We start from the raw sequence: 27,744 nt of genomic DNA, 5'->3' as shown, positions 1-27,744 counted from the left end.
ATGACTGCACTATCCTCTGGAATAGGCATAGTATATGCAATTATGCTGGTATTAAACTGCACACCACAACATCCGCCCTTCTTTCAAATCATCTACCAATAGCAATACATCGATACAGCCAAAATGGAAACCTCACACGCAGCCAACAGCTAGACGAGAATAAATCCGCCCTCTCGAGGATGAGCAACTTGAAGCCCAAAATGCGCAACTCCAGGCAGATCTAGATGCCAGCACCCACACCAACACGCCGAAATTCAGAAACACAATCCAGAACCACCCCGGGATCAAAGCAGATATGAAGCATTGCCTCTCAAGCATTGGAACGGACGAAGACTACAGCCTCTTCTGCGAATACTATAGCATTTCGCCAGATGCCGTTCGACAGCTGGTCGAATACAGCACGGGATACGGGCCGTATGACAACGCTCTGGAGGTTTTGAACCTTGGTGCTGATCTGTATCATCTGGGGCATGGGGCACCTCCTGGCGTTCTGGATTATGGCTTTCAGGGTGTTCTTGAGTGTGTTAAAAAGTGTTTGGCTCGAATTAAGTTCGAAATGGGGGGTGATGAGGAGGAGGAGGAGGAGGAGGAGAATGAAGATAGGGATCTACTCAAGGAGATGGATGACGCTTGTGGTGAGTTTTGGTATGCTTGGAATGTCTAGGTATGAAATATTTTGGCTCGGATAGATAGTATCTTGCTTTGAATATAAGAAATTTATATCACTCCTTCTCCATCTTACTAAAAAACGGACTCGATACGTAAAACGGCCGTTCTTGACTCTCTCCATCCTTTCTCTCCCCAAAAAGCGACTTCATCCTCAGAAAAGCCTCATTATTCCCCAGCTTCCCAACAGGCCTGGCCTCATCCCCCTCATCCCCAAACCGAGCATCTGGATCCCCCTCAAACACCAACTCGGGACCATCTATCCACCTCCTCCCCGTCCGAAGACACTCGCTTTTCATCTCCTCCGCACTCTTATTAACCATTCCTCTCCAGAATCCACCCTCCCCAGAACCAACAAGACCAACTCGTTCAAGCACGCCAACAGCCGCAGCGACCCAATCCTGACAATTCCCAACCCCAAATTCAGGGATGTTGGATTCGTTCTTTCCAAATGAGGTGAGGAGAGCGCTGGCATCTATCCGTTGTTCATCAGAGAGCGAGGCAAGCTCGCAGCGACCCTTTAGCACTGGGTCTTCGAGTGGTTGAGGCCGTGGGTCGTAGATGAAGTCTTGGTCGGTGGGATTGCGGATGTGGTGCATTTCGCAGGTGGATGAGCCCTGCTCGTAGATGGCGATGCCCATGTGGGAGGGTCCGTCTCCGAGGGTTGCATCGCCGCGGCCGTAGATGTTGATGGAGAGGTGGTGGGTTGGTGGGGACATGATGTGGTGTTTGTATGGAAGCAGAGAGATGGATTTTCTCGAACATGTTCTAATGTTGTTGTGTGTGTTAACAGGCAGACAGATTAGATTGCTGCGGCAACTGGCAAGCCAATGAAAAGGAGCCAACTTATGCGCCACCTTCAGCTGAATCATTGATGGTCTACAGGTAAGGATTGTAGAGTGCGAAGACATCGTATTGGCATGTCTACCTAGTCATACGATCTTCCCTCGTAGTGGTATCAATAATGCAAGTTATCCTCTGACTCCTCCGCTTCTTGCTTCGTAGCCGCCTCTTGGAGAGACCTAACACTGGCAGAGAAATGCCAGAGCTCAGAAGAGGTTAATTGTACTCTGTACATGATTATCTGGATATATCTAACATGGATAGATCAAATCAATCAAGACAACCGGGGGTAACATCAAGAGGAAACGTATCCTCCTCTTCGATGACTGGTTCCGAATTCGGGCAAAACGAAGTGTAATAATAGTCCGGATTGTCCCTGGCCAGATATTTGATCAGATGATCGTTTTCATAATGCATCGCCCACCACAGCGGCGTGTGTCCATCGTGGTCTGCCTTGAACACATCGGCTCCTGCTTCCACCACCTTCTTAACTGTCATCACGTCTCCACTTTTCATCGCCCACGAAACAGGCGTTCGGCCCTTTTTATCCACCGCATGGACCTTGGCTGAATAAGATAGCAGGATCTCCGTCGTGTTGGGCAGGCCTCGGGCGAGGGCTTGCATCAACGGTGTTCGACCGTCTTTATCTGGCGTTTCCACGCAGACACCCCTTTCTAGAAGCAGCTCAATGATGGATTTGATTCCACTGCACACAGCCCGTTCTAGTGGCCTGGCACCATAGACCGTTTCGGCTTCAATATTCGCGCCCTTTAAAATTAGTATACGTGCAATCCCAGGTACTCCAGGCCAAGCGGCCGAGATTAACGGGGTTAAGCCTCGATCGTTGCTGGCTTCGATATCAGCACCGTGCCGCAATAACAGCACAGCCATCTTCTCATTGAATCTTCCGATGGCTAACAGAAGTGGCGTTTCACCGTCACGATCTCGGCTATTCACATCACAGCCCATCTGCAACAAAAGCCTGGCCTCAGCCCTGTTGTCGAAATAGATTGCGTGCCCCATTCGTTTTGTGAGACTGGCTTTTGTAAATCGGCATTTTCCGCTCTTCCACAATAGCTTCATCATGGAAACATTGCGCCGGGGTACTGCATGCAGCAGGGATGAGCTACCCTCGTCAGACTCCTCAATAATGCCGCTTCGATCAAGTAACAACTTGGCCATTGCTACCTTCCCGGTTTCCACCGCGTGATATAAAGCAGTATCCCCACTGCTGTCACGAGCATTCATATCGACGCCTCTTTCCAGAAGGAACAAGACCGCTTCGATATTCCGGGATCGGACTGCATGCATCAATGGGGTCCTTCCCCATCGATTGCGGTGTTCAATATTCGCCCCCCTGTCAACCAGCAGACTCAACATGTCCTTGCTGCCTCGTGTAGAAGCGAAATCGACCACAGTCTCTCCATTACTGTTAACCATTCCTAGCTCTTTACTTTGGTCGAGTAGCATCTTGAACAGCTCGAGACTTTCTGTCCGGGCGGCCTTCATCAGCACGGTGATTCCTGAATGCTCATGCACCGTGGCGTCCACATCCACGCCGTGATCCAGCAACTTCTGCACCAGGTCTTGACGCCGATTGATCGTGGCCTGGAGAAGCAACGCAGTAGTATACTGGGAAGGATGGGACGCCGCTCCCGCCTCAATCAACATCTGGATCTCCTCGCGGTGGTTTGCCCGCATCGCATTGAGTAGTGGCGTGTGGTGATTGTCATCTTCAGCCGAACAATCCGCCCCAGCGTTTAAAAGAAGTTTCACTGTTTCTATGTTTCCCTGGCGAGGACGTGTAGCCCGATGCAACGGCGTCCTGCCCGCCAGGGCCTTTGCGTTGACATCAGCCCCGTATTGCAGCAACAGTGAAACCACCTCTGCCTCTCCTCCGCTGGCCGCAAGATGCAATGGCGTTTCCCCATCGATCCTGGCTGCCGTGGCGCTCGCTCCAGACTCGAGCAGTAATTTCACCGTTTCTATTCGCTCTCTAGCCCGAGGATAACTGCCCACGACGGCCCAGTGTAGCGGCGAGTCTCCATAACTGTTGCGAGCATTGACGTCCATGTCACGTTCCAAAAGCAATAAAATAACATTAGTAAGGCTCCGATTCGCTGCGTGGTGCAGTGCCGTAACTCCTCCTGGCAGGGTAATGCTGATATCAATCCCACGATGGATCAGCCACACGGCAACATGACTACGCGCCGAGCAGATGGCAGACCGCAGCGCGGTGATCTCCCCCGCATAAACCTGCGAGATGTTGGCACCGACATCGAGAAGCATTTTCACAAGGTCAAGGTTTCCCTCGGCGGCAGCGCAGTGCAACGGCAACGGGCGGAAACTGGACTCTTCTTCTCCTCGAGAAACATTAGGGTCAATGCCCCTTTCCAGCAGCATGCGGACTGCCTCCCGCTGACCAGTCTCGACTGCTTCGTAGAGAATCACACGGCCAAGATTACCATCGAGGTAGCCGGGTGGTGCATGCTGAATCAGTGCTCTCAGGCTCGCAATCTGGCCTTCCTCCGCGGCTGTGGCGATGATATTTGCATCGTCATATGCAAGAGCGTAGAGATGTGGGGTAAGGCAGGTATAAATGCGTTTCGAGGTTCGAATGAATGCGTTCAAGGCTTTGGGTGGTAGGTATTCCTCAATGAGGAGGAGGATCTCGTCTGGCTGGTCTAGTAAGCCCCGGGGGCGAGTCGTGGTAGAATCCAGGGTCGCCATTTTTGTCCTTCAATTGGTAGAATGGATGTTTGTTCAGGTAATCCAGCGGGTTGTTGTTAAATAAGGCGCATGTTTATCACAGCCTCGTAAGATGATCGGCAAGACAGCCTGCGGGGCTGTGTCGATCCTTTGACAGCAGCCTAGCCCTAGAGCTATCAAGTGAGATTGACTCATATGACTCGACTGTTGAGAGTCAGTCATGTTCAAAATAAACACTAAAATATCTCTATCAGATGGATAATAATAAAGAAGAAGAAAAACATACAACGAGGATGTAACTGCTGATTCTGTCGTGGCGGTTCACCACCCTTCGGGGATCCCGATCAGGTCACCCTTACTCCGTAGATATTCTTACCTAGATACAGTATATGTCTATTCTATGCTATACATATAAAAGCATATTTTTATTTTAGAAATAGGGAGGACTAAATAATAAATAATATTGATACTATACGATAATTATAAGCCTTTCATTTAGTTTTTATGTCTACCCTATCAAAATAAAGTTAAGACTATATCTTACTTTATATAGGTCATTAACCTTGCCAAGTATAATAACTTGAAAATAAAATATCTTATTCTAATGTAAATAGAAGTAAAATACAAGTCTAGGGGGAAGGATACTATCTTGAGTATATAGTCGTCCGCATCCGGAAATGGCATGCCGCATTCATCACCACCATAGCATCCTCTGGCATATAAATTTATCCCGATACTACCACTGTCTTTTGCTAAAGATTGAGTACCAGACCACCCACTGGGTGGCCGTCTACACTTGTTCTCACAACCATAACACCCACCATGTCTCTATTAACAATCCCTAACGAAATCCTAATGCTCATCGTGAACAAACTCGACGAAAACAACCTCAACACCCTCCTCCAAATCAACCGCTCCTTCTACGACGGCCTCAACACCCACCTCTACACATCCCACGTCCATCACTGCGGCGGCGCAGCCCTAATGTGGGCCGCGACCAACGGACGAACAGCCACAGCAAAGCGATTCCTCGATCTCGGCGTCGACCCGAACCTGTCGATCGTGTTCCCGAAATACACAGGGCCAGGCGCAAGCGATTCGAGCCTGGTCGTTGTACAACGAGACAGTCAGAGCAAGACGCTCATCCACAAAGACTGCGTCGCGCGATGGTTCAACGGCGAAGCACAGTGGTACTGGGGCGAGGAATACATGGACCAGGTGCCGTTGCTGGCGGCGATCAATCGGTCGCATGAGGGTGTGGTACGACTGCTTCTGGGGCACGGCGATATCGATACGAAATGCAGGTCGAGTATTGGGTATTTTCGGGTGTATACGACGCTGCATCTGGCGGCGGAAAAGGGGCATGTGGGGATTATGAAGATGTTGTTGGAGAGGGGGGTGGGGGAGTGGTCGTATACGGAGAGTAGTGGGTATGAGCGGACGGTTGTGTATGAGGCTGTTTTGAATCGACATGCGGATATGGTTGATTTTCTGCTGAGAGAGGCGCAGAATGGAGGTCGTGGGCATGAGTTTAAGGGGCGGGAGGAGAGGGATGAACGACTGTATAATGCGTGGAACTGAGGCTATCCAGGAGGATTATAAAGTGTTAATATTGCATGCCCACTATGAATCGAGATTATAATCAGGCACTATAATATAACCATGAAGTAAATATATTGTAGTCATTCATAGTAGTATAGGCAACATGCATGTCATTATGAAGAAACTTCAGCCAACAGCTCTGTATTTATGCATTGGAAATGCAAACTCCTTCCGATCAAAAAAGTATCTAGCCATCCCCATCAGACTCCTAAGGGATTCCTGGCGTTGATTTCTATCAACGATATTGAAAGATTCACTACGTGATACCTCCATCCGTCCAGAAACTGTCCCAGCCCGAATACTTCTAAGATATTCTGCAGACATAATAGCCCGAACAAAGGTGTATGTGTAACTTTGTTCCTTGACACTGATTAAAAACGCCTCATACTGCCCAAGCTTTTTATCGTAGTTGAATGCCATGTTTGCCTGGAGAAGGAGCTGTGGGATTTCGTATTTTGCCATTCCAAGATCGTCATTCTCTCGCTTGTGCTGTATTGTCTATTTGATTAGCTGGCAGTAGGGACACTTAAAGAGTGCCATACCGAAAGAACCGCCAGCGGTATCCCCATTTTCTCAAGACCTTCAGAAAATCTCACGATAGACCCATCAACCCAGACTCCCTTACCAGCATTGAGATCGGGGATACTCAGCGGAATACGAGACAGTGTTTTCGCGCCCCTATAACCAGTCAGAGACTACCTAGTTCAAAGCAAATGAGCGTGGGTACGAACAACGAGTCATCAGGGTATAGCTCGATAAGAATGTCCATGATCAAGGCAATGCTTTCATCCGGTAATACCGAATGGCCAGCCCTTTTAAACCTACGGATGTTGTCGAAGAATAGCCAGAAGGGATTTTCTTTGTCGTTGATGTCTATAGTCGAAGTTCTTGGGTTGGCATCTTCGACGGTTGGATTTTGGAAGATACTTGTCATTCTTTGGAATTCTGTGTTTATATGTTAGAAGCGGCAAAATCCCTGCACTAGAGCATACCTGCATCACTGTGAGAAGGAATATATCTTCTATCAAAGATTCTATCAATAGACACATTTTCTTCCGGATAGAGGTTGAGAATACGGAGATGCTCTACTGTCCATTTCTCAGGACTCTGGTAAAGCAAACGCCTGCTATCTGCTGGGTGTATTTCTGGGGAAATTGGCCGGTGTTTTGTCCGTCTTGGGTGTCTGTGGATTTCGACCTAGAAACAGATCTAGAGCGCAGGTTGTAGCCATCGGCAGACATGATTCGACTGTGAAGGAAGATGGCAGGTGTTTTGATAACCCAGCGTCGACACGTCCAGACGAAGGATGAGGACAGCACGTGATTCGCATTCATGGATTTATAATAACTCTATACAATTCCTGTATACTTATGACCACGCCTCAAGGACTATCATCAGGTCTGAAGAAATTAGTCAAATAGATCTAAAACCATATCCACAGCGATACCTAGTCTGACAAGGGCATCACCCTGGATTAGTTGAGCTATTTATGGCTTCAGTACGGCCGAGCGAGCAGAAAGCCCTGTTCGCCACATGGTCTGATTTTAAAGAGACGATAAGATAGAGAAATAATAAACACTGTAGATTATAATATAGTCTAGAAAACATCAACAATCGTGACACGATGTCACTCCGGACATATCGGAGACACCCCTCTTAACCCCACCATATCCACTCTGCATTAATAATAGGATCAGACTATCATGCCATCATAAAACCCCTTCTAAATCCAGCCAACCACGGAAATATAATACATATCTTGATATTTCCAGCTACATACATACACACAAAATGGCCTCCCTAGACGCAATTCCAAAAGGATCTTGGATCCTCGTCACCGGCGCAAATGGCTATATCGGCTCGCAGATTGTAAACACCCTTCTCGAGCTGGGATATAAAGTCCGTGGAAGTGTTCGCTCGCCCAAGCCGTGGTTGGAGGAGTTCTTTACCCAGAAATTCGGACAGGGGGTGTATGAGAATGTCATTGTGGAGAGTTTTGACAATTTCGATGCTATTGTTGCTGCTGTAAAGGGTGTTTCTGGGGTTGTTCATGTGGTGAGTTCAACTCTGAATAATACTTAAAAGGAGGCTATCTGACAATATCAGGCATCGGATCTTACATTCGGCGATGACCCTGAAGCTGTCATTCCGTGGGTTGTAAAGGCCACGCAGAATGTGCTCGCAGCAGCAGCACAGAATGACAGTGTGCAACGCGTCGTCTTGACCTCGTCTTCTGCTGCCCTTATCAACCAAAGGCCAAACACGCCTGGTGTTGTTGACGAGCGTGAGTTATTCATCCATCCACAATCCAATCAATTAACTAATTTACTATAGAAACCTGGAACGACGAAGCCGTCAAACTAGCCTGGGATCCCAACACCCCCAACAAGAATGGTTTCGTATATTCAGCCTCCAAGGTCCAGGGCGAAAAGGCTGCATGGGAATTCGTGAATGAGCATAAACCGTCTTTTGTGTTTAACTCTGTCTTGCCTAACTTCAATGTACGTTCCCCCTACCTACATCCCTCTGAAACAGTTACTGACTAGCCCAATCAAAGGTCGGCGAGATTCTCCACCCAGAAATCCGCGGCTCAAGCATGGCCTGGATACGAGGTCTTCTCAGTGGTGATACGTCCCTGTCTACAATCTTACCCCGTAAGACACCCTTCCCATCCCTATCATCCCAGCTAACTATATAAACAGAAAACTACGTCGACGTACGCGACACCGCCCGCCTCCACGCAATCGCCCTCCTTGCACCAGACGTTATCTCCCAGCGTCTCATTGCGATGGCTGGTAGTTTCAACATGACGGATGTCATCCTCGCATTCAAGGAATTAAGACCCGACAATACGTCCATCCCGGCCCCTCCGGCTGAGGAAGGGCAAGACCTGACAGAGGTCCTTCCTGCGCCCAAGGCGGAGGCATTGTTGAAGAGGTATTTTGGTCAGAAGGGATGGACGCCGTTGAGGGATGGTTTGGAGGCTGGGATTCGGGGTCTGTAGGTAATGATGGAATGGCATTTAGGTCTTTGGGGGTTGTTTGTTAGGATAGATCTATTGACCTAGGTATACTGAGCATGCATCGATAGTTTATTTTGACTTTATACCAAGAAAGTATATTCGCGTCTATCCGGATAAAAAGAAAGCCGCCATACGCAACTTTAAATAGAGATCGCGATTGGTTGCCATTAATAGCACCGCGAAGCATTTGTCTAAAAAAGAAGACAGAGAAGGAAAATGGTACAGACTCGTTATGAGGTTCTTGAGCTTTTGAACGGTCATTCCTTTGCTATGAGAAAGGCGTACTGTCCGCTTCGACTAGAAAAGAGCAGACTTGTATAAGACAATGATTATGTATTCTCGACATACTACTATTTACATCACCCTGCCATCTTACAGGCTGGGAATTTCCAACTAAACAGTCATTATAAACATCCAAAAAATATATTAGGAAATGAGATCAATCATGAAGGAAGCTCATATCGCTGCGCGGGTTGCGTATCAGCCGGCTTCTCGACAGGAGGAATATTCTCTACTCCCGTGCCCAGCTCATTACCCTGCCCATGATTTCCTGCTAGCATATCCTGCGACCGCATAGCGGCATCCTGTCTCGCAGCACGCTTGCGGCGGAGAAAGAATGCCACGGCACCCAATATAACCAGCGCACCGCCAACGCCAACACCAACTCCAACTCCGACTCCAACCTTTGCGCCAGAGGATAGACCACCGGCAGAAGAGGATTTGCCACCGGGCGTCCATTTAGCAGACCAGGTGTTTACCCAGCTATTTGGGGATTTTTGGAATGTCATGTCCACCCCTTGTATTGGTTGTATATCTTGACCGGGGGTATCGGGCCCTGGTGCTTGGGCGAGGACCCAGGCACCGTAGCCGTCCCTGGCATTCCAATTGACGCCGACAAAGGCGGCTTGCATAAAAGCTCTTCCGAGGATGGGGCGGCCATCTTTGTGGGCGAGAGGGAAGTATGGAGTTGGGCTATCGACGAGGGGGGCTTCAAGGGTGAGGTTGAGAAGGCGGAAGGGGACTTTGATTTCAAAATAATCCACATTAGCACCGTCTTTTTCGAAAAAGAAAGAGAGGTAGGCTGAGGATTGGACGATCTTTTCGTAATCAGGGTTAGATGTGTCCCAGAGATAGAGGCCTAGGGAGGCGTTGTAATGGACAGGCAAATTGGCGGCGATTGCGTCACAGGTAGCGTTGGGGAGGAAGATGTATGGCTGAACACTATTGACTTCTGGAAAGTCTGCGTTATTATCTTTTTCCTTGGTCAGATCCGTGTTGGTCGCGTTGGATAAAGAAAATGGCGGCTCTCCCTCTTCAACGCCGAGAGAAATATTGCGCGATTTGATTGTCAGAGCGCCATTATACCCCCCATCGCCACGATGAACTGACTGGGTGCTGACCTCACCCAACACCCGATTTCGATCATACCCCCCTATGAGGAGAGATGGCTCAATGGGAGGATCCACGGAGCCAACGTGCATTCCATATGACCCGGAAGGGATTGTTCCATCTTTGTACAGCGCACTCGTGATCCAATACCCCCAATTCTCACTGTTAGCAGGGTATTCCCGATATTCTACGGGCGCACCCAGTGACAGAAGCCCGACGTTGGGATGATGGGTGATATCGGTCCCGTAGGTTATATTGGCATCATCGGTCACAATCAAGGTGATATTCCTCTCCCATGTTGACTTGACTGAACCATAAATTGTCATCTCATCCAACACAGTCCGGCTTTTGCGTGTTCCTTCAAAGCTCCACCAAATGTTGTCCTCCCACGTACCGTTAATCACGGAATACGCTTCACTTGACTCGGACGGGTCGTATGTACCGGAACGGCATGGATGAGAGCCGGAATAGCACGAATCAGAACCGGTGTAGTTCGATGCCAGAATCGTACTGCCAAAATTGGTACCGGGATAGAGGTCGACTTGCTGCTCATTGCTGCCCAGCCCAACAGTCACGGCGTGCCAGGGGCCGTCTGGGCCATATGTATTTTTAGACCACTCGAAAATAAAAGGATCTGCTTGAAAACTGTGCTCTGCAAGAAGGAGACAGGCAAACGCCAGTAAGGCCGCCATGGTTATGGATAAGTTAAAGGAAAGACCACACGTGCAGATAAAATGAGAAAGAGAGAAGAAAAAGAAAACGGACACAATTTGGGCGAATGGATCTTCTCCGCATATCGCGTGTGTGGCCGCCCGTCGAGACTAGACTAAGCCTCAATCACCTGGGCAATTCATGAGGCTGTAGGTACATGAATCCTTCCGATTGCAGCATATGGTACGGATTGACGCTTCTCACGGGGTCCAACAGGGTCCAAACAATCGATAAGAACCTCGATTCGACCCTGGATCGTCAAAAGTGGAGCATGGCCAGCGATCTTCATACGAGGCTGCGAACTGGCAATTCAACCTGTTTTTGGCCTCCCACCACCGTGCCTTCACCTCGATAGAGTGTATCATATTCTACGAGGACCAGGGAATCACCCTTCCTGCCAGACGCTTTAGGCGTCTTCTAAGCTGTCATATTGAGGAAGCTGGGTTGCGCGCAGTGAGGTTATGGTGAAGTGTCAGTCGTGTGCTTCGAAAGGTTACCTAACAGCTAACGATTAGTGCCCACTGCCAAGAATTAGGGGTCCAATGAGGGGTTAGTTGTTGGTACCTGAGAAACCTGGCAAACTGGCAGCAAGGCTGTACAGCCTTGCACCTTCTGCGGAGTTATCCCACAGCCTGGTCAACATTTCCATACTTGCTTTGTGCACAAGTACAAAACACTCTACTGGTAGTTCCAACAGAAAATAGCTATTATTTAGTCTTATCATCGTTATAGTGCCGAGTATTAAATTGCAGATGTCAAGAATGTCCCCACTCGGCCCGCCTGACCCGAACGATCGGAAGAGCTTATCTAGATCACGACAACAGGGATACATACCTCATATCATCATACCGTTAGATGACAGTATAATCAGGCTAAATTCCGCGGAAGCAAGGATAATGGTGATATCGTGTATAAAAAGCCAGAGAAATAGTAGTTGCTTGACTTGGGTGTATGTATTTCCTTTTTCCTTTTCCCAAGCTGGGATACGCATAATCCATACTATAACAGTATGTCTAGTGCCACTCTTTATGAAGATTTAATGTTTATATTCATTTATGTATAATAATACTCTTCACAATAATCCGTAGAAAATTATCTACTTGACCTTACTCGGTGCTGTCCTCGGCAAGCCGTCTCGCTTACGCTAGCGCTGTCCCGAGCCCCACCCGAAAATATAAAACCTCCCAATCCCCCGTCCTTTCGAAAAGTAAGCGACTCTACGTATGTCTTCCCTCCCCCTACATTTCAATATCACCCTCACTAACAATCAACAGTTCAAAGAATCACTTTAGAGTAGACGTCCCACCTCTGAGCTCTTTAAAAGAGCCACAGAATCTCCACCCTTGCTGATGACTTTATGTCCTCAACGCCCTAAAGTGAAGCCGTTTTACTCCCGATTCGACCTTGTTTATCACACATTTCGACACAACGCTGCCTCGGCGGTGCTTGGTCGGGTGCTGTCGATTTGCTCTGGTCCAGGGAGTGGTGATGATCTTGACCTTTTCTTGACGTCAGGCTTCGGTCGGTCGGTTGAGGTGGGTGTTGAGGAGGTCTGAAAGGTCTTACTAGCTTAGATTATGATGAATATGATTTACATGAAAACAATTACTATTTTTACTTTGACTAGTACCTGTAAACTCAATCTTGTAGCAGTATTTTGTCTGCACGTGGAATATCTCTACCGAGGCTAAATCTCCGACCCAATGTTCAGCCAGGCACGTGCGAATTCTATTTTAATCAACTGTATAAAAGTAGCGCAAGTCCAACCCTGATTAACCTAATCTCATACATGTCACCTTATCCCCAATCATGCGGTTCATAAAATACCTCCTCCTAGCCGCATTCACCAGCACAGCCCTCTCCCTCGACCCCAACCGCCCAGCAACATACCTACAGACCGTAACCAACGGGGCAAAAACCATCCAGCAAGCACTAGAAAACTACAATGGCGGATTTATAGAAAGCGTCAAGCTAGCCAGCACCATCCAAAAAGCGCACGAGGCGTCTGTGGCTACGCGCAAGATCATGGAAGGCTATGAGCGGTTTTCTGATGCTGATGGAAGACATACGATTGATGAGTATCATAAATTGCATCCGCATGTTATTGATGGGTTGAGGATTGTTGAGGAAAAGGTTAGTACTAGCCAAACTATAAGTTATGCATATGGTTAATTCGTTCAGGCTGCTGTCTTTCATAGTGCTGGATATATGGATATAGCGCAGAAGCTGCTTTTGGGCTGGCATGCTGAGAAGAATAAGCTGAAAGATGTGATGAAAGAGAAGCTGTTAGAGGGACATTTTGATGAAATAGCAGAATATACAGCTTTGGTCGATGAGGCGTTTGTTAGTTCTATTAATGTGTTTCAGAATGTGGGTATCTAGATAGCATGATAAAGATTTGTATAAAACAGTCAGATATAATATATGGCAGTCTGAGTCATCAATGGTTGGGATTATTGTTGGGGCCAACCGTCTGCTTATCTGCTTACTAGATATAAGTCACTATGGCCAGATTATATTTCTTCTTTGTAAAATAATTTTGCAGATACTACCTTACTACCTAAGAAAGAATGGCCATCGGCAACTGTTTCTGCGGCAAGATTCGCATCGAACTCAACGGCCCTCTGACATCGGTTTGTATACCCACACACTTACTAAACCTAATCTAACCTCATACAGGGCCTATGCCACTGTCTCGACTGTCGCAAACTCACCAGCGGACCCTATAGCTACAATTTCATTGTCAAAACCGCAGATTTGACCATCTCTGGCAGTCCAAAAGAAGTAGCAAAAACAGCCGATAGTGGAAATGACCTGAGGAATTATTTCTGTCCTGACTGTGGTGTGTATAAGACTGCGGTGTACTTGGTAGATATCTGACGATGATAGGCACGCCGCTTTATGGACGGAAGATGAAAGCCAATGGAGAGCCTGATGAGATCACAATCGTCCGGGCTGGGATATTTGATGATGTTCATTTGAATGAGAAGCCTCAGGCGGAGATATACACTGATCGACGGTTGAAGTGGGTAGATCCGATTGAGGGGGCTGGTCAGTATAGTGGCATGTTGCCGCTATAACCTGGCTGCATGATGTACTCTGTAAACTATAGATGCATATCAATCAAAGCAGACTGATCGATGGTGTCATTCGGCATGTGGAACCAAGACGGTCATCGGCATTGCGCCCTAGGGCGTGCTCTCCACCAATTTAAGGTTATTCTCTGGGATCCCGGTGTGACGGTGTCTGCTCGGGGTCTGAATATGTAATTTTGAGCTGCGTATATTTGTCATGCGGAGTGGTTTTGTCCCTGTCTCCGATGCGTATATCTCTCCGATGTTTATAGATCTCTCCGACTAGGATAGATTGTCTCCGACTGCCATCGGGTTTCAGCATCTGGGATTAGATGTCCACATCTACGAGAGTAGGAGGTAGTTGAATTACTGTGTGAATGTGCAAGGTACTCATCAAGTATCATTGGGGTTATGCTAAGACTGCACCATAACTATCTCTTCAAGTAAAAGAAAAAATCCCCGTCCTTGGCCAACTCTCTGCCCTCCATGATCCCAGCCACCAGATTGTCATTCACAGAGCGAAAGTGGTCAAACACTGGCCGATCATCATAGATCATCGTCGTCGACACTTTACCCCGATGTACCATCTCTTTCAACTACACCCATTGTCAGAAATACAATACCATGCCATACAACCAAGTAGATGCACTCACACTGGCAATCCCCCACTGTCCCCAGCTGACTCTCTTTCCGTCCCGCTCGACAATAACAGGATCAACAAGGTCGACGGTCTTGAAGACCTTTTCCACCCACTTGATCTCGTTCAGGGTGTTGGCGATGGGGTGGCCGGTGTCGAAGAAGCCGCCGCTCCATTCACCAAGCAGTTGCTCGGGTTTGATGGGGTCGAGTTGGTCGAAGATGGCGTATAGCGTGGAGGGGTCGGCTTTGCCCTTGGTTTGGGTGAGGGCGATGTATTTCTCTTGGGCACTGATGGTGTGAGCTTCGTTGAGGTTGGTGGAGGGTACTTACGACATGGTGGTAGTGTAGAGGTTGGTGTCAGATTAAATGATAGAATGAATACTATGGGTTTATGCGTATTTATAGTCGGCCAGAGAACTGCTGAATAATTCACGAGGTCATTTAGTATGTGCCATTGCTTTCCGAGAATGTTCGGGATTGATTCGCCGATTGTTATAAATCAGATTTACTTTTATGACATACATAAATATACTTTCATAATATGCAACCAGACTACAGAACATTCTTCTCAATCATCGAACTCACAGCATCCGTCACACTCGTCCTCAGATCGATATACTTCCACTTGCCCTGCTTCGTCCCCTTGGCCAGAATGTCCAGACTAACCCTCATATCCCATCCGGTAGGGTGGATTCCAGGCGGCAAGATCTGCGACGGGTTTCCCTCGGGCACTCGATCTCTGAGAGCGGGAAAATTCTCTCGAATGATATTCGCGATCAGCTGCGGTGTGATGAGGTCTGAGATGAGCAGGATGCGATGGCCGGCTGCAGCGGGGTTGGTGAGTGCGTCGACGTGGCTTTGGGCTACGTCGCGGACGTCGACCTACATTATCAGCTGGATTACTCTAGCTGGATTAAAGTAGAGAAAGAAATACTCACGAAATGAAAAAAAGGAAACTGCACGCCTTCGATCTGCTTATAGGTGCCGTCGATGAAACTCTTAATAGCGAATTGATTCGTCTCGTTGACTGATTTCGGACTCGAGATGGGATGCAGCATTGGTCCTGTGATGATGTCCGGGTTGATCACCACCAGGTCGAAATTGGGGGATGTTTCCTTCATGAATGCCCACGCGGACAGTTCTGCTTGGGCTTTGGATACGTTGTATGCCCGAATGGTGTCATTTCGTTCAATGGCTTGTTCTGCTGTTACCTGTATAGTGTTAATATAAGTTATGGGTGCGGTAGGACTGACATACTGGATTCCAGTCTTTCTCTGTATACGGCTTTCCTTCCCGAGATAGATCTTCGAAGGAATCGAGAACAGACACTGCGCTGCCCAGAAGGACAAAGCGTTTGAGGGAGTCACCACCGTAGTTGTTGGCTGCTTTCAAAATCTCCGTAGTTCTATCCACGTTAGCACAACACAAACAACCCCCATAGTTAGAATAAGATACCCCTTAACAGCAGGCTCAATCATCTCTTTCCTCAAATCCTCCACCGCAAATGTCAAAGGCGACGCGGTATGAATCACATAGTTGAACGGCTGTTTCGTATTTCGAAAGAGCTCGTCGAATGGCTTTTCCGAGGTGAAGTCCGCGACAATGGCGAAGTCGACTTTACCCTTCCAGGATGGGTGGGTGTTGAAAACGTCGTTTGCCTTCTGGGGTGATCGGACGGTGGCTGTGATGGAGTAGCCGCGCTGACTTGTCAGTAAATATCTATTCATGTTTAAGGTGTATATACATACCTCGATGAGAATGGAGAGGATGTGCGAGGCGACGAAGCCGTTTGCGCCTGTGAGGAGAACGTGTCCGGAAGACATGATCTGTGTATTAAACTGAATAATTTGTATAATCAAGAGTATAATCAAGAGTATAATGAATTCAGCGGTAATCTGAGGTTATGATATACGAAGCTGATATGCATCTGATGCATCCAGACATACAAGTCATGACGTCAGTACCAACAGCTCTACCCCCAACCCCCGAAGCCAAATTTCTATTTACGAACTGAGATCTAACCATGTGAAATAATAACGAAACATTTCTTATCGTTCCCGAGATTTGACAGAAGCCAAGTGGCGTGGGCATGCAAACAGTAAATCTAGACCTCCGGGTTTGAGCAGATCGCGGGAAGTCAATTACCTGGAACGCCATCATCTCAGATCGACAGTGTTACCTTGGAACTGGATGATTATGTCAGTTGGATACGAGATCATATGAAATAGAAGAATGGACCATTTATTCAATAGGCAAAAGGAAGACATCGCTAGTCAACATTGTTTCTAAACAATCAATCTTCATCAACATGCCTACTGCCATTGTAACTGGAGCTACCGGTATACCCTCATCCTTATAGGATAAGCCTACTAAGTAATCAGGCATCATCGGCAGCGCCATTGTCCACCACCTCAAAGTGCCCCTATGGTAACTCCCTGTAGACAAACATGCTGCACTCGGTGTTAACCGATACCCCCGATTGCCATCACCGAACCCAACCCCGAACTTCAAGACCGAGGCCGAACTCCAAAGTCTATATATAGTTCGTCCTCATCCAGATTATTCTCTACACACTCCATCTCACTCTCACCATCTATACATATCTATTATCCATAAAATAAAAACATCCAGGAATGATGATGTCCACCCCCTCCATCGCAAACCGACAATACTACCGCACCATCCACCGTCGTCCATACGGTGCGGGCTTCGGCATCGGTCGTTTCGCCAAGGTTGCTTTTGTGGGAACATGCAGCTATATTATTTACAAGAAGTTGCAGTAGGTTTTTGTCTTGCATATATATATTTGGTTATCTGCACAGCTGACATTTATCTCTGGTTAGAGCTGGACAAGATCGTGTTCCAGTTGATCAGAATCAGAATACTGCTGCGCCTGGTACTCGCCATTCGTATCATTCGCATGTTCAGGATGGAAGTCGGTAGGGATATAGGAGGGAGGATCGCTTGTTGGGTTGGAGTTGAACATAGCATAATTTATCTATCTTATTCATCATTCTTTATTTGCCCTTAGTGATGCTGTTCTGCTATTCTTTTTGTCACTGCTCTTTAATCAATTCAGATATAAATCTGGTTCTTGTATATATCCGTTCTCTTCGCTATCATACTATAGTATATACCGGAAGCCTTTCTAGACTTGAGACAAAGCACCCAATGAAGTGAAGTAGTCTTGATAAATGCTGCAGTTCTGTCAGTATAGTCCTCTTTCTTCCAATTATACACGGCAACATACCCAAAAGCATTGACGTATCCAAAGGTGCACAAGAGCACACCACTGTCTCAGAGCGACCATTCACGCTTCAGTTCCACCGTCTGGGAAGGTCATAGGAGTCTTGTTGTCCGCTGCTTCAGCATCCTTGGTATATTCCTGGGACTCGTTGAGAGATTCTGTAGATATGATAGTCTGGTTCTCAATAATCGAGTCCCTGGTAATTGGTAAGTAAAGTAATCAATATGATCGACTATCATGCTGAATCAAAGGGTGTAACTATTTTTGATATCGATATGGAAGCCCGGTGTTGTATGGTAATCCCCGAACTATCGACCGAAGACCGAACTTAGCTCGGTGAATTACGTGAGATGGCCGGGCAAGCGACCCTCGGTCTTTTGTCTGCAAAGCCCGAGATTCGCTCTTGAGACAACTTCACTGTTGAATTTAAGCCATTTCCGTTGCTTGACCATCTCGATGTCTGTTCGTTTCAGTCTCGATAGCCAAACAATCATGCCAGCCGAGGACGGACCCCGAAAACGCAGACGGCCCGCAAAGTCCTGCGAGCAGTGCCGACAGCGCAAAGTCCGTTGTGACCGGAACATCCCATGTGCTCCTTGTACACGTTCGCGAACAGGGCCGCGCTGCTCGTATCGTGACGCCTCACCGAGCCCTCAGCTGGAGCAGCCTGCTTCAGGGAATCATTGCCCCGTTCAGGTGGTAGCCCAGCCAACCTTGAATCATTTAACACCGACGTCTCTCGGGGATACGCCGCACCCCAGTGTCGCTGGACGACACCAGTCAGTGTACAGCTTTTCGCAGCCTACCTCACCTGCTCATTCTGAGGCATCCCTTCAGGATATAAAGCGTCGCTTGCAGTCTCTTGACGAACGGTTGTCCCGTTGCGAGACCAGCAGTCAGTCGGCCCATCCAGGACTAGACCATGCATTGCGTGACTTGAGCGAGAGAGTCTTGCATATCGAACAAGAGGTCTCTGCGTCCTCGCGTGTAGAGACACAAGATCAAGGGCTGTCAATCAGTGGCATGCCGCCACGTCTACATACAACTGCGAATAAGATGAAGCTTTTAGGCCCAACTCATTGGATCCACACCACGGACAAGGTACGACTCCATGATGCCTTGCCTAATTCCCGTGCTGATTGTCGCTAGCTGCAAGTCATCGATACTCTCAACACGAAAGGGTCAGAGCCCTCATACAGAGAGCTCAAAGCCGATCTGGCGAATCTTGTAGCAGAATGTCGAGGACACCGGCAAGTCATCAAATCGCAGCAGTCTATAACGCTCAACGAACCAGTCCCGGACCTGCACAGTACCATTCCACCTAGATCTGTTTGTGATGAGCTGGTCAATTGCTATCTGCGGACATTTGAATTGATATATCGAGTCATTCATGTCCCTTCCTTCTGGAAGGAATACAACCAGTTCTGGGAACAGCCTCAGTCCACCTCCACGTCCTTTCTCATCAAGCTGGTGCTGATTCTGGCAATCGGCACAGCATTCTATCCAGGTCGGGATAATCCCATCAATGATGAGTATACCCACTTGGCCCAGAAATGGATATACGCGGGACAATGGTGGCTGACTGGGCCGTCGGAAAAGTCAACCTTCAATCTGGACGGTGTGCAGGTGCTTTGTCTACTACTTATCGCGCGCAAAGTAGGGGCGTTGGGACCGTCTCAATGGCTTTCAACAGGCTCGCTCACCAAAATGGCCATGGCAGTTGGTCTGCATCGTGATCCTGGGAACTTTCCTTCCTTGTCGGTCTTTCAGTCGGAGATGCGTGTCCGGCTTTGGGCTACTGTGCTCGAGTTGGCGCTTCAGTCGTCGCTAGAATCAGCCACGCCTCTTTCTATATCTGATTTTGACACAAGAGCTCCGTTGAATATCAATGACGAAGACATTAGTCCAGATACAGCCACGGCTGTTCTTCCAAGACCGACCGGCACACCCACCGAAACCTCCATTCCACTACTCCTCCACGAATCGGTACGGCTCCGCATGAAAGCCATTCAATACATCACCAAACACCACAGACAATCCTACCAACAAGCGCTACAACTAGGCGGAGAACTGCGCAACGCATGCCGCAAACTCGCAGCATTTTTCCACTCCACAAACCCACAACACTCCAATCAAGACACGTCCCCGAACGACTTCCACAGAAAGTTCCTCGACATCGAAATCCGCCGATACATTCTTGCCCTCCACACGCCATTCAAGATTCAAGCCCGCAAAGACCCGCAGTACTACTACTCCCGAAAAGTCTGTCTGGAATCCGCCATGGTGATTGCCTCCTACGCAGATGGTCTCAACCTCCCCTCCAACATACTAGACGACTTCTCCCGACTCACTATCCTCGGACGAGGCTCCTTCAAAGGCCCACTCGGTCTAGAAATCACCTCCATCCTGGGCCTCGAAATCATCACCCAGTTAGAGGAGGAAGCACCCGCACAACAACCCCTATCCCATCCCATCCCGGATCCGCTCGATGAACTCGCAAAAGTAAGTCGCGCCCCTCTCATCCGGAGCCTCAAACACATCCGCGCCCAACTCCTGCAGGTCATCAAACTGGGCAGTCCCAGTACGAGACGGTACCATTTCGTCGCGGCAATGCTCAGCCAGATCAGGGCTATGGAGTCGGGCGAGTGTATCAAGCGTGTCGTGTATGAGTCTATCAAGCAGAGCTCGAAGGAATGTTTTGCGTTGATGCAGGCGAGCACGGCTCGTGGGTCAGCGTCAACGCCGGATTTGAGTGTGGGTGTTGTTCCTAGCCTGGCTGATCCTGCTTTGTCGAGGTTTGATATGGATTTTGCTGTAAGTTGTGCTTCTATTTCACGAGACAAAAGCTAATTCTATATTTCGTAGGACTGTCTGTTTGATCTGGATCTCCCGAGCCTTTTATCTTTTACGGGTATGGATGACATCAACAAGGCTAGTTTCTAGACAGATAGATATACTATAATGAACTGCCTGTCGAAATGAAACTAGGTCTGTATCATATATTCCAAGTATAAAAAGGAGAAAGAATGATGTGATTTAGTGTCTTGGCCTATAATAAGAATATGAAAATGAATGCGAATACGACAGAAAAAGGGTGCCTGGTTTGACCCACAATCGTATACCTATCGTACCCAGACTTCCTCTTAGAGAAATCCCGTCGTATTCGTGTTGAACAGTATAAAGCCCATGACAAGATGGGATTTTTACTTTTTTTCCTCTTCAAATCTTTCATCTCTGAAGGACAAACTGATCGACTATGCAGTTAATATCTCCTATATTTTCATTTCTGGCCTTCGCGGCCATCTCTCACGCCCAACACCAATGCCGATCCACCCCCCATGATACGGCCTGGCCCTCCACCGAAGACTGGAAGGCCCTCAACCAGTCCATCCAGGGCGTACTGATCAAAGCCTCTCCAGCCGCCTCCTCCTGTTACCCTGGAAACCCTTTCAACTCCATCGAAAAGTGCAACGAGGTAGAGCAGAGCTGGACTTACGCCTCCTACCACGCCAAATTGCCCGAAAGCGTCGACTATCCCATCTGGGCCAACAATTCCTGCCTTCCGCCTGGTTCCACAGGATATGTTAAGGGCAATGGCTGTCATATTGGTGGATTGCCTCAGTATATCGTCAATGCCACGACTGAGGAGCAGGTTGCCACGGCTTTGGTCTGGGCGACTAAGCGGAACATCCGTGTTGTTGTCAAGGGTACGGGGCATGATATGAATGGACGGTAGGTCGATATCTCGCGATGCTTTCTGTCTCTTCTAACTTCTCTCAGATCGAGTGGTGCGTACGCCTTGTCCATCTGGACGCACAACTTCAACCATCGCGAGTACCAGGCACATTGGCCCGTTCCCGGCAGCAATGAAACCTCGAAGGTTTTAATCTGCGGCAGTGGAGGTAATTGGGGAACGGCGTATACCGCTGCGAATAAATTCAATCGGATCGTTGTGGGAGGAGAAGACGCCAGTGTTGGGCTGGGGGGATACATTCAGGGAGGCGGTCATGGTCTCTTGTCGAGCCAGTATGGTCTGGCTGCTGATCAGATATACCAGGCGACTGTCATCACCACTCAGGGTGAACGTCTCATTGCCAATGCTGAGCAGAACGCGGATCTCTTCTGGGCTGTCCGTGGTGGTGGTCCTGGTCAATACGGAGTGGTGACGGAATACATCATGAAGACATACCCTCCCGTCGCCAATGTGGTCACAGGTGGTCTGACATTCCATCCCAAGGACAAGTCCAACGCGAGTGAGAAGGCCACCTGGAATGCACTGGCAGGTTCCGTGAGTGAGATTCCAGAATTGATGGACTCTGGAATGGCCGGGACCTTGACAGCAGCGACGGGTCTCACGGCAGTGGGCTTTCTGGGGCTCAAACAGAGCGTGCCTGGCGTTGCAACAACCCTCTCCTTGACCGGATACAACTTGACGATGAAGAGGATGAATGAGACTGTCTCAAAGGTTGCAGCCAAGATTGCCGAGAACGATCCCAACGGATCCCTAGCCGTCACCCTCCAGCAGCCCAAGGTATACCCGAGCTACTTCTCCTACATCAGCCCCAATGCCTCCAGCAGTGCCACCTCTGGCTCCGTGAGTCTCATGTCCAGCCGTCTTCTCGGCCGAGCACAACTCTCTGATCTCCCCCAGGACGAATTGGTGTCTTACCTCCAACGCATCATGGTCTCCGCATCTTCCACCTCAGGCTCGTTGCTTCTATTCGGTTTCCAAGGCGGACCAGGCCCCGCAAAGGTCCCCGAAGATATGCGAGGGGCATTGAATCCCGTCTGGCGCACGACATACGCGCATGTGCTCACCACCGGCGCATCGATCAATGCGACAGCCAACCCGAGTGAATCGTTGGCGACAGCCGCGGAATGGATGGAGGAGAACAAAGAAGCCGTATGGAGGGAGTGGGCGCCGAATACGGGCGCATACTTGAACGAAGCCAATCCTTTCGACAGGGAATGGAAAAAGGACTTTTATGGGGAGACTTATGATCGATTGCTGGATATCAAACTCAAGTATGATCCCAGTGAGAGTCTGTTTGTGCTCAATGGGGTGGGCAGCGACCGATGGGACTATGACCTGAACAGTGGTCGTCTCTGTCGGTTGACTTGACTCTCGATGGAGGATTGAACAGTGTATACTATCCTTAAGCCCCCACTTAATGAGGGGGTGAATCAAGTGGGGGACTGTATATAACCAGTGTATACTACGATCAGTGGGATGAATTACCCCCACAATCAAGTAACAACGGACATCTTTCCGACACAAATAGGAAAAATATCCTGAATGAAAAGAGAAGAGAATACCATAGCATTGACCCCGGATGAGAGAACGTGGGGGAACATACATTATTACTATTATTCTGATCTCCATTTGCCGGACTCTTCTGTGGGGTTGACGTGGGGGTGTCGACCGTTACAGCTTCCAACTCCCCCTCTTTGGAACCACTTCTTCCCCTCTGTTGGGGAAGGGGGCTGCCTTTCTTAATCGCCCCCTTCCGCTCTCTGTTATTTTCTTTCTTCTTTCTGTCACTCTTTAATTCTCTGGTATGCTTCCAATTTGATGCTTTTTCGGCTTGAGACTCACTGAATTGCGTTGACAGATCTACCCCTCTACCACACAATGTCGAACGGAACAACACAATCAAGACCCCTCACCCCGGGTGTCTACGTCCCTACCATCGCCTTCTTCAAGGGCCCCGAGGAAGAGGTCGACGTTGCGACCGTCGAGCGTCATGCTGTCTACCTTGCCAAAGCCGGAGTCGCTGGTCTGGTCGTCCAAGGGAGCAACGGTGAAGCTGTCCACCTCGACCGGGAGGACCGCAAGATCATCACGGCCGCCACTCGTCGCGCCCTCGACGCCAATGGCAGCGAGTCCCTGCCCTTGATGGTCGGCACCGCTGCCTCCTCCACCCGCGAAACCATCCAGTTCTGTCGCGATGCCGCCGAGTCCGGAGGCGATTACGCTCTCGTGCTACCCCCGTGCTACTACAAGTCCCTCGTGAACAACGAAGCTCTCCTCAACTACTTCCGCGATGTAGCCGATGCCTCCCCGATTCCCATCCTCATCTACAACTTCCCCGGTGCTTCGTCCGGACTGGACCTCAACTCGGACGATATCCTGGCTTTGTCCAAACACCCCAACATCGTCGGTGTCAAGCTCACCTGCGGCAACACGGGTAAACTGGCACGTATTGCAGCCAAGGCCCGTCCTGAATTCCTCACATTCGGTGGATCGGCCGATTTCACCCTGCAGACTCTCATCGCCGGTGGTGCGGGTGTCATTGCGGGAATCGCCAACATCGTTCCACGGTCGTGTGTGCGGGTCATGGAGCTGTACCGCAGCGGCAAAGTGGAGGAGGCACAGAAGCTGCAGGCTATCGTGGCGCGTGCCGACTGGTTGGCTATTCGAGGCGGATTTGTCGCCGTCAAGAGTGTTCTCGAGTCGTATCGCGGATATGGTGGACTGCCGCGACGACCGTGTGTTGCTCCTTCGGCGCAGGAGGCGCAGGCGTTCAAGGACGATCTCCGCGAGGGTATGGATCTGGAGCGGAGCTTGGAGTAGATGACTTACATATATGTGTGGATGTATAATGCATGAATGGAATTAATGTGCTTGATGACTTGAACTGATTTTATCTGATGCGACCGTAAATCGGTAGGAAGTGTGCCTTATTATGGCCCCTCAATTGCAACCAGCGGATGCAACGGTGACATCATGTTTATTGTGATCATCTATACAATGCTTCAACATTGGGCAACTGAACATTCGCTGGCATAAATTTAGACCAAAGTATTAATTAATTAAGATGACATCAGATCCAGGGATCAGCATTCTGTCCAGAAATATTCTCGTTGGAATGTTTGGGCTGGGGGCGACGATCAACAAAGTGCAGGGGCGAGGCCTTAAGATCGTCTCTTTCTCTCCTCACTTTTTCCTTCTTCTTCTTCTTTCTTCTCCAACACCTCTTCCTCTTCATCCCACCTCAATGCATAATTAAACATGCATTTCAATACCCTCTTGACCGTTCTGGTCACCATCTCCTCGGCTGTCGCCGTCAAGGTCAATCCCTTACCAGCCCCCCGCAACATCACTTGGGCTTCATCTTCTGGCCCCAAACATTTCAACAGTCACGTCTCGCTGCGTACCTCCAACGACACCAACAACCAGATCATCGCCAACGCCTGGGATCGTACCTGGCACTCAATTACCTCTCTTCAATGGGTTCCTGCTGCTACTGAAGCTCCCATTTCATCCTTTGCTCCGTTTCCAACCGCATCTGCCTCGGCAGCCCCGAAGGCTAAGCGCGACTCCCCGGCGCTAGCCTACGTGGACGTGAAGATTGAAGATAACCGCGCTGATTTGCAGCATGGCGTCGATGAGTCGTATAAGCTCGAGGTGCGTGAGAGCTCGAACAGTATCTCCGTCTGCGCCAAAACCGTCTGGGGTGCTATCCACGCCTTTACGACTCTGCAGCAGCTGGTCATCTCTGATGGCAAGGGCGGGCTGATTATCGAGCACCCGGTTAGCATCCAGGATGCGCCGTTGTATCCCTATCGTGGTATTATGATTGACACCGGTCGCAACTTCATTTCTGTGGGCAAGATTCTCGAACAGCTGGATGGCATGGCCTTGTCCAAGCTCAATGTCTTGCACTGGCACTTGGATGATGCGCAGTCGTGGCCTGTGCAAATTGACACTTATCCCCAAATGACCAAGGATGCTTTCTCGACTCGTGAGGTCTACACCCACGCGGACATGCATCGCATCGTGGCGTATGCACGTGCACGTGCTATTCGAGTAATCCCCGAGGTGGACATGCCCGCCCATGCATCGGCGGGCTGGAAGCAAGTTGATCCCAATATGATCGCTTGTGGTGATTCCTGGTGGTCCAACGATGTCTACAAGTACCATACGGCAGTTGAGCCTAACCCGGGTCAGCTCGATATCATCTACAACAAGACGTACGACGTCGTGCGAGACGTGTACACGGAGCTTTCGGGCATTTTCCCTGACCATTGGTTCCACGTGGGAGGCGATGAGATTCAGCCAAACTGCTACAACTTTAGTACCTATGTCACTGAGTGGTTTGCTGAAGATCCATCGCGCACTTACAACGATTTGGCACAGTACTGGGTTGACCATGCCGTTCCTATCTTCCGCAGTGCGGGTAAGGACCGTCGCTTGGTTATGTGGGAGGACATTTTTCTATCTACGGAGTCTGCACACAACGTGCCTAAAGACATTGTGATGCAGACCTGGAATAACGGCCTTGAGTATATTGATAAGCTCACGGCCAATGGGTACGATGTGATTGTATCTTCTGCCGACTTTATGTATCTTGACTGTGGTCGCGGAGGCTTCCTCACCAACGATCCCAGATACAATGTCATGGCCAACCCCGATCCTAACACTCCCAACTTCAACTATGGAGGTAACGGAGGGTCATGGTGTGCACCGTACAAGACATGGCAACGTATCTACGATTACGACTTCACGACCAACCTCACCTCGACGCAGGCCAAGCACATCATCGGTGCGGCAGCTCCCCTCTGGTCGGAGCAGATTGACGACGTGGTGGTCTCGAGCGAGTTCTGGCCACGATCCGCAGCTTTGGCTGAATTGGTCTGGTCTGGTAACCGCGACGCAAATGGCAATAAGAGGACCACCTTGATGACGCAGCGGATTTTGAACTTCCGGGAGTACTTGGTTGCGAACGGAGTGCAGGCTGCGCCATTGATTTCCAAGTACTGTCTGCAGCATCCTCATGCGTGTGATTTGAACTACAACCAAACTGCGATTCATTAATGAGGGCTAGTATTGGGTTATGTATATACTTAGCATCCATCATAGCATGAATTCAGCGCAGACTGATTTGATATAATCTATTGTACAATAATATATAATGGCAGAAAACTGAGATCAACTCGTATCTACCAATCACGGATCCTCCACTCCCAACGAGTACAAAGGCGACATATCGTGCGGATCCACCTTTCCTCTGAACTTGTCACCGAGGAACGAACGTACTCCCTCTCCTTTCCACGACGACATATCAAGTGGATTCTCCCATGTGGTACTAGAAGCCTCCCACAGCACCCTCGCATCACGACACTGATGAACAGCCCCGATTCCATCGATATTATGCGTCTTGACCCCGTTCTCAATTATAGGTTGTTCGATCGCATCGTCAGCCGCACATATAATAGCCTACCAACTCAACATATTAGCCCACCATCCAATCCATCCCTGAAAGTCGGAGGGGGAAAGTTACCTGCGCAATATAATCAAAACAATGGGCCCAATGCGCCCGATCCCCATGCTCATGCCCACCCCCATGCAACCTTGACTCAGACGTCGAATTCACCTTCTTCTGCGACGTCTCGGGAAACACCAGGCCCCTGATCACAAGCAGACAGTGCAGCTGGTTATACATGGAGATACCGTAGACTTCGCCATCGACGACGGTTTCTGCGTCCGGGATGGTGTTGGCGGTTGTTTTTGCGAGGATCGTGCCTCCTGTGGGTGGGATGAGGAGGGTTTCCCAGTCGAGGTTTGGGTGGGTTGCGTCTGGGGTTATGCGTTCGAGGTCGGGGTCTTCGTTGAAGGGGCGGTGGATGATTTCGTTGTTGTGGGCGTGGTCATTTTGGGGGGAGTGGTCGTGGGTTTGGGGGATTGAGGATGACTGTGGACAGATTGGGCTGTAGTTAATCGATACGATGGAAGAGGGCGTTAGGACGAGGACGAGGAGGAGGAGAGAGAGGGTGATGGAGAGAGTGAGGATGAGGACGAGGATGTGGCTGGGGGTGGTGGTGTTCGTTGGCTTTGACAT

At 49.2% G+C, this 27,744-nt stretch overlaps 17 protein-coding genes across 17 annotated transcripts; 10 read left to right on the top strand and 7 right to left on the bottom strand.

Annotated features, from left to right (window-relative positions):
* ASPWEDRAFT_30987 (uncharacterized protein) lies at positions 1-664 on the top strand (the record flags this gene model as incomplete). The annotated part of the gene is made up of 2 exons (XM_040833489.1): positions 1-30; positions 215-664. The coding sequence occupies 2 exons, from the start codon at positions 1-3 to the stop codon at positions 662-664; spliced, it is 480 nt and encodes a 159-aa protein (XP_040685722.1).
* On the bottom strand, positions 624-1,446 carry ASPWEDRAFT_61822 (uncharacterized protein). Its single transcript, XM_040838594.1, has one exon. It carries the CDS (start codon positions 1,383-1,385, stop codon positions 723-725), a length of 663 nt encoding a protein of 220 aa, XP_040685721.1. The 5' UTR covers positions 1,386-1,446; the 3' UTR covers positions 624-722.
* Positions 1,447-1,779: 333 nt separating this feature from the next.
* On the bottom strand, positions 1,780-4,239 carry ASPWEDRAFT_175350 (uncharacterized protein; the record flags this gene model as incomplete). Its single annotated transcript, XM_040831348.1, has 1 exon — positions 1,780-4,239. One exon carries the CDS (start codon positions 4,237-4,239, stop codon positions 1,780-1,782), a length of 2,460 nt encoding a protein of 819 aa, XP_040685720.1.
* Positions 4,240-4,985: 746 nt separating this feature from the next.
* Positions 4,986-5,871, top strand: ASPWEDRAFT_44064 (ankyrin repeat domain-containing protein). The gene has a single exon (XM_040836174.1). It carries the CDS (start codon positions 5,041-5,043, stop codon positions 5,797-5,799), a length of 759 nt encoding a protein of 252 aa, XP_040685719.1. The 5' UTR covers positions 4,986-5,040; the 3' UTR covers positions 5,800-5,871.
* Positions 5,872-5,946: 75 nt separating this feature from the next.
* On the bottom strand, positions 5,947-6,754 carry ASPWEDRAFT_30983 (uncharacterized protein; the record flags this gene model as incomplete). The annotated part of the gene is made up of 3 exons (XM_040833488.1): positions 5,947-6,309; positions 6,363-6,498; positions 6,552-6,754. 3 exons carry the CDS (start codon positions 6,752-6,754, stop codon positions 5,947-5,949), a joined length of 702 nt encoding a protein of 233 aa, XP_040685718.1.
* Positions 6,755-7,611: 857 nt separating this feature from the next.
* Positions 7,612-8,824, top strand: ASPWEDRAFT_175347 (uncharacterized protein; the record flags this gene model as incomplete). The annotated part of the gene is made up of 5 exons (XM_040831347.1): positions 7,612-7,875; positions 7,927-8,104; positions 8,155-8,321; positions 8,378-8,474; positions 8,523-8,824. 5 exons carry the CDS (start codon positions 7,612-7,614, stop codon positions 8,822-8,824), a joined length of 1,008 nt encoding a protein of 335 aa, XP_040685717.1.
* Positions 8,825-9,148: 324 nt separating this feature from the next.
* On the bottom strand, positions 9,149-11,412 carry ASPWEDRAFT_44060 (uncharacterized protein). The gene has a single exon (XM_040836173.1). It carries the CDS (start codon positions 10,921-10,923, stop codon positions 9,286-9,288), a length of 1,638 nt encoding a protein of 545 aa, XP_040685716.1. The 5' UTR covers positions 10,924-11,412; the 3' UTR covers positions 9,149-9,285.
* A 750-nt stretch (positions 11,413-12,162) lies between these two features.
* Positions 12,163-12,565, top strand: ASPWEDRAFT_44059 (uncharacterized protein). The gene has a single exon (XM_040836172.1). The coding sequence runs from the start codon at positions 12,292-12,294 to the stop codon at positions 12,496-12,498; it is 207 nt and encodes a 68-aa protein (XP_040685715.1). The 5' UTR covers positions 12,163-12,291; the 3' UTR covers positions 12,499-12,565.
* Positions 12,566-12,699: 134 nt separating this feature from the next.
* On the top strand, positions 12,700-13,249 carry ASPWEDRAFT_646819 (uncharacterized protein). Its single transcript, XM_040838757.1, has one exon. The coding sequence runs from the start codon at positions 12,752-12,754 to the stop codon at positions 13,112-13,114; it is 363 nt and encodes a 120-aa protein (XP_040685714.1). The 5' UTR covers positions 12,700-12,751; the 3' UTR covers positions 13,115-13,249.
* A 169-nt stretch (positions 13,250-13,418) lies between these two features.
* ASPWEDRAFT_646822 (GFA family protein) lies at positions 13,419-14,090 on the top strand. The gene is made up of 3 exons (XM_040838758.1): positions 13,419-13,575; positions 13,622-13,784; positions 13,832-14,090. The coding sequence occupies exons 1-3, from the start codon at positions 13,513-13,515 to the stop codon at positions 14,020-14,022; spliced, it is 417 nt and encodes a 138-aa protein (XP_040685713.1). The 5' UTR covers positions 13,419-13,512; the 3' UTR covers positions 14,023-14,090.
* A 308-nt stretch (positions 14,091-14,398) lies between these two features.
* On the bottom strand, positions 14,399-15,010 carry ASPWEDRAFT_44057 (DUF4334 domain-containing protein). Its single transcript, XM_040836171.1, has 3 exons — positions 14,986-15,010; positions 14,670-14,943; positions 14,399-14,612 (listed from the first exon to the last, which is right to left on the bottom strand). The coding sequence occupies exons 1-3, from the start codon at positions 14,988-14,990 to the stop codon at positions 14,448-14,450; spliced, it is 444 nt and encodes a 147-aa protein (XP_040685712.1). The 5' UTR covers positions 14,991-15,010; the 3' UTR covers positions 14,399-14,447.
* Positions 15,011-15,085: 75 nt separating this feature from the next.
* On the bottom strand, positions 15,086-16,478 carry ASPWEDRAFT_71380 (uncharacterized protein; the record flags this gene model as incomplete). Its single annotated transcript, XM_040839174.1, has 5 exons — positions 15,086-15,537; positions 15,594-15,866; positions 15,913-16,060; positions 16,111-16,355; positions 16,404-16,478. The coding sequence occupies 5 exons, from the start codon at positions 16,476-16,478 to the stop codon at positions 15,208-15,210; spliced, it is 1,071 nt and encodes a 356-aa protein (XP_040685711.1). The 3' UTR covers positions 15,086-15,207.
* A 1,590-nt stretch (positions 16,479-18,068) lies between these two features.
* Positions 18,069-20,845, top strand: ASPWEDRAFT_53749 (uncharacterized protein; the record flags this gene model as incomplete). The annotated part of the gene is made up of 4 exons (XM_040837941.1): positions 18,069-18,108; positions 18,402-19,003; positions 19,052-20,716; positions 20,768-20,845. 4 exons carry the CDS (start codon positions 18,069-18,071, stop codon positions 20,843-20,845), a joined length of 2,385 nt encoding a protein of 794 aa, XP_040685710.1.
* A 313-nt stretch (positions 20,846-21,158) lies between these two features.
* Positions 21,159-23,024, top strand: ASPWEDRAFT_117209 (putative isoamyl alcohol oxidase; the record flags this gene model as incomplete). Its single annotated transcript, XM_040828717.1, has 2 exons — positions 21,159-21,634; positions 21,683-23,024. The coding sequence occupies 2 exons, from the start codon at positions 21,159-21,161 to the stop codon at positions 23,022-23,024; spliced, it is 1,818 nt and encodes a 605-aa protein (XP_040685709.1).
* A 294-nt stretch (positions 23,025-23,318) lies between these two features.
* Positions 23,319-24,736, top strand: ASPWEDRAFT_44050 (dihydrodipicolinate synthase family protein). Its single transcript, XM_040836170.1, has 2 exons — positions 23,319-23,458; positions 23,515-24,736. Exon 2 carries the CDS (start codon positions 23,535-23,537, stop codon positions 24,474-24,476), a length of 942 nt encoding a protein of 313 aa, XP_040685708.1. The 5' UTR covers positions 23,319-23,458; positions 23,515-23,534; the 3' UTR covers positions 24,477-24,736.
* A 178-nt stretch (positions 24,737-24,914) lies between these two features.
* ASPWEDRAFT_117318 (beta-N-acetylhexosaminidase) lies at positions 24,915-26,720 on the top strand (the record flags this gene model as incomplete). The annotated part of the gene is made up of 1 exon (XM_040828724.1): positions 24,915-26,720. The coding sequence occupies one exon, from the start codon at positions 24,915-24,917 to the stop codon at positions 26,718-26,720; it is 1,806 nt and encodes a 601-aa protein (XP_040685707.1).
* Positions 26,721-26,852: 132 nt separating this feature from the next.
* ASPWEDRAFT_175335 (uncharacterized protein) lies at positions 26,853-27,744 on the bottom strand (the record flags this gene model as incomplete). The annotated part of the gene is made up of 2 exons (XM_040831346.1): positions 26,853-27,122; positions 27,187-27,744. 2 exons carry the CDS (start codon positions 27,742-27,744, stop codon positions 26,853-26,855), a joined length of 828 nt encoding a protein of 275 aa, XP_040685706.1.

The sequence above is a fragment of the Aspergillus wentii genome (assembly GCF_001890725.1).
Source record: "Aspergillus wentii DTO 134E9 unplaced genomic scaffold ASPWEscaffold_7, whole genome shotgun sequence".
Classification (NCBI taxonomy): Eukaryota; Fungi; Ascomycota; class Eurotiomycetes; order Eurotiales; family Aspergillaceae; genus Aspergillus; species Aspergillus wentii.
The sequence above is the reverse complement of the archived record's forward strand: the minus strand, read 5'-3'. Positions and strand labels throughout refer to the sequence as shown.

Coding starts and splice junctions, on each gene's coding strand:
- ASPWEDRAFT_61822 (XM_040838594.1), bottom strand. CDS start 1,385: ATGTCCCCACCAACCCACCACCTCTCCATCAACATCTACGGCCGCGGC.
- ASPWEDRAFT_44064 (XM_040836174.1), top strand. CDS start 5,041: ATGTCTCTATTAACAATCCCTAACGAAATCCTAATGCTCATCGTGAAC.
- ASPWEDRAFT_44060 (XM_040836173.1), bottom strand. CDS start 10,923: ATGGCGGCCTTACTGGCGTTTGCCTGTCTCCTTCTTGCAGAGCACAGT.
- ASPWEDRAFT_44059 (XM_040836172.1), top strand. CDS start 12,292: ATGACTTTATGTCCTCAACGCCCTAAAGTGAAGCCGTTTTACTCCCGA.
- ASPWEDRAFT_646819 (XM_040838757.1), top strand. CDS start 12,752: ATGCGGTTCATAAAATACCTCCTCCTAGCCGCATTCACCAGCACAGCC.
- ASPWEDRAFT_646822 (XM_040838758.1), top strand. CDS start 13,513: ATGGCCATCGGCAACTGTTTCTGCGGCAAGATTCGCATCGAACTCAAC. Junction 13,576..13,621: donor TCAACGGCCCTCTGACATCG/GTTTGTATACCC, acceptor AACCTCATACAG/GGCCTATGCCACTGTCTCGA. Junction 13,785..13,831: donor TTATTTCTGTCCTGACTGTG/GTGTGTATAAGA, acceptor TGACGATGATAG/GCACGCCGCTTTATGGACGG.
- ASPWEDRAFT_44057 (XM_040836171.1), bottom strand. Junction 14,613..14,669: donor GACAGTGGGGGATTGCCAGT/GTGAGTGCATCT, acceptor CAATGGGTGTAG/TTGAAAGAGATGGTACATCG.
- ASPWEDRAFT_44050 (XM_040836170.1), top strand. CDS start 23,535: ATGTCGAACGGAACAACACAATCAAGACCCCTCACCCCGGGTGTCTAC.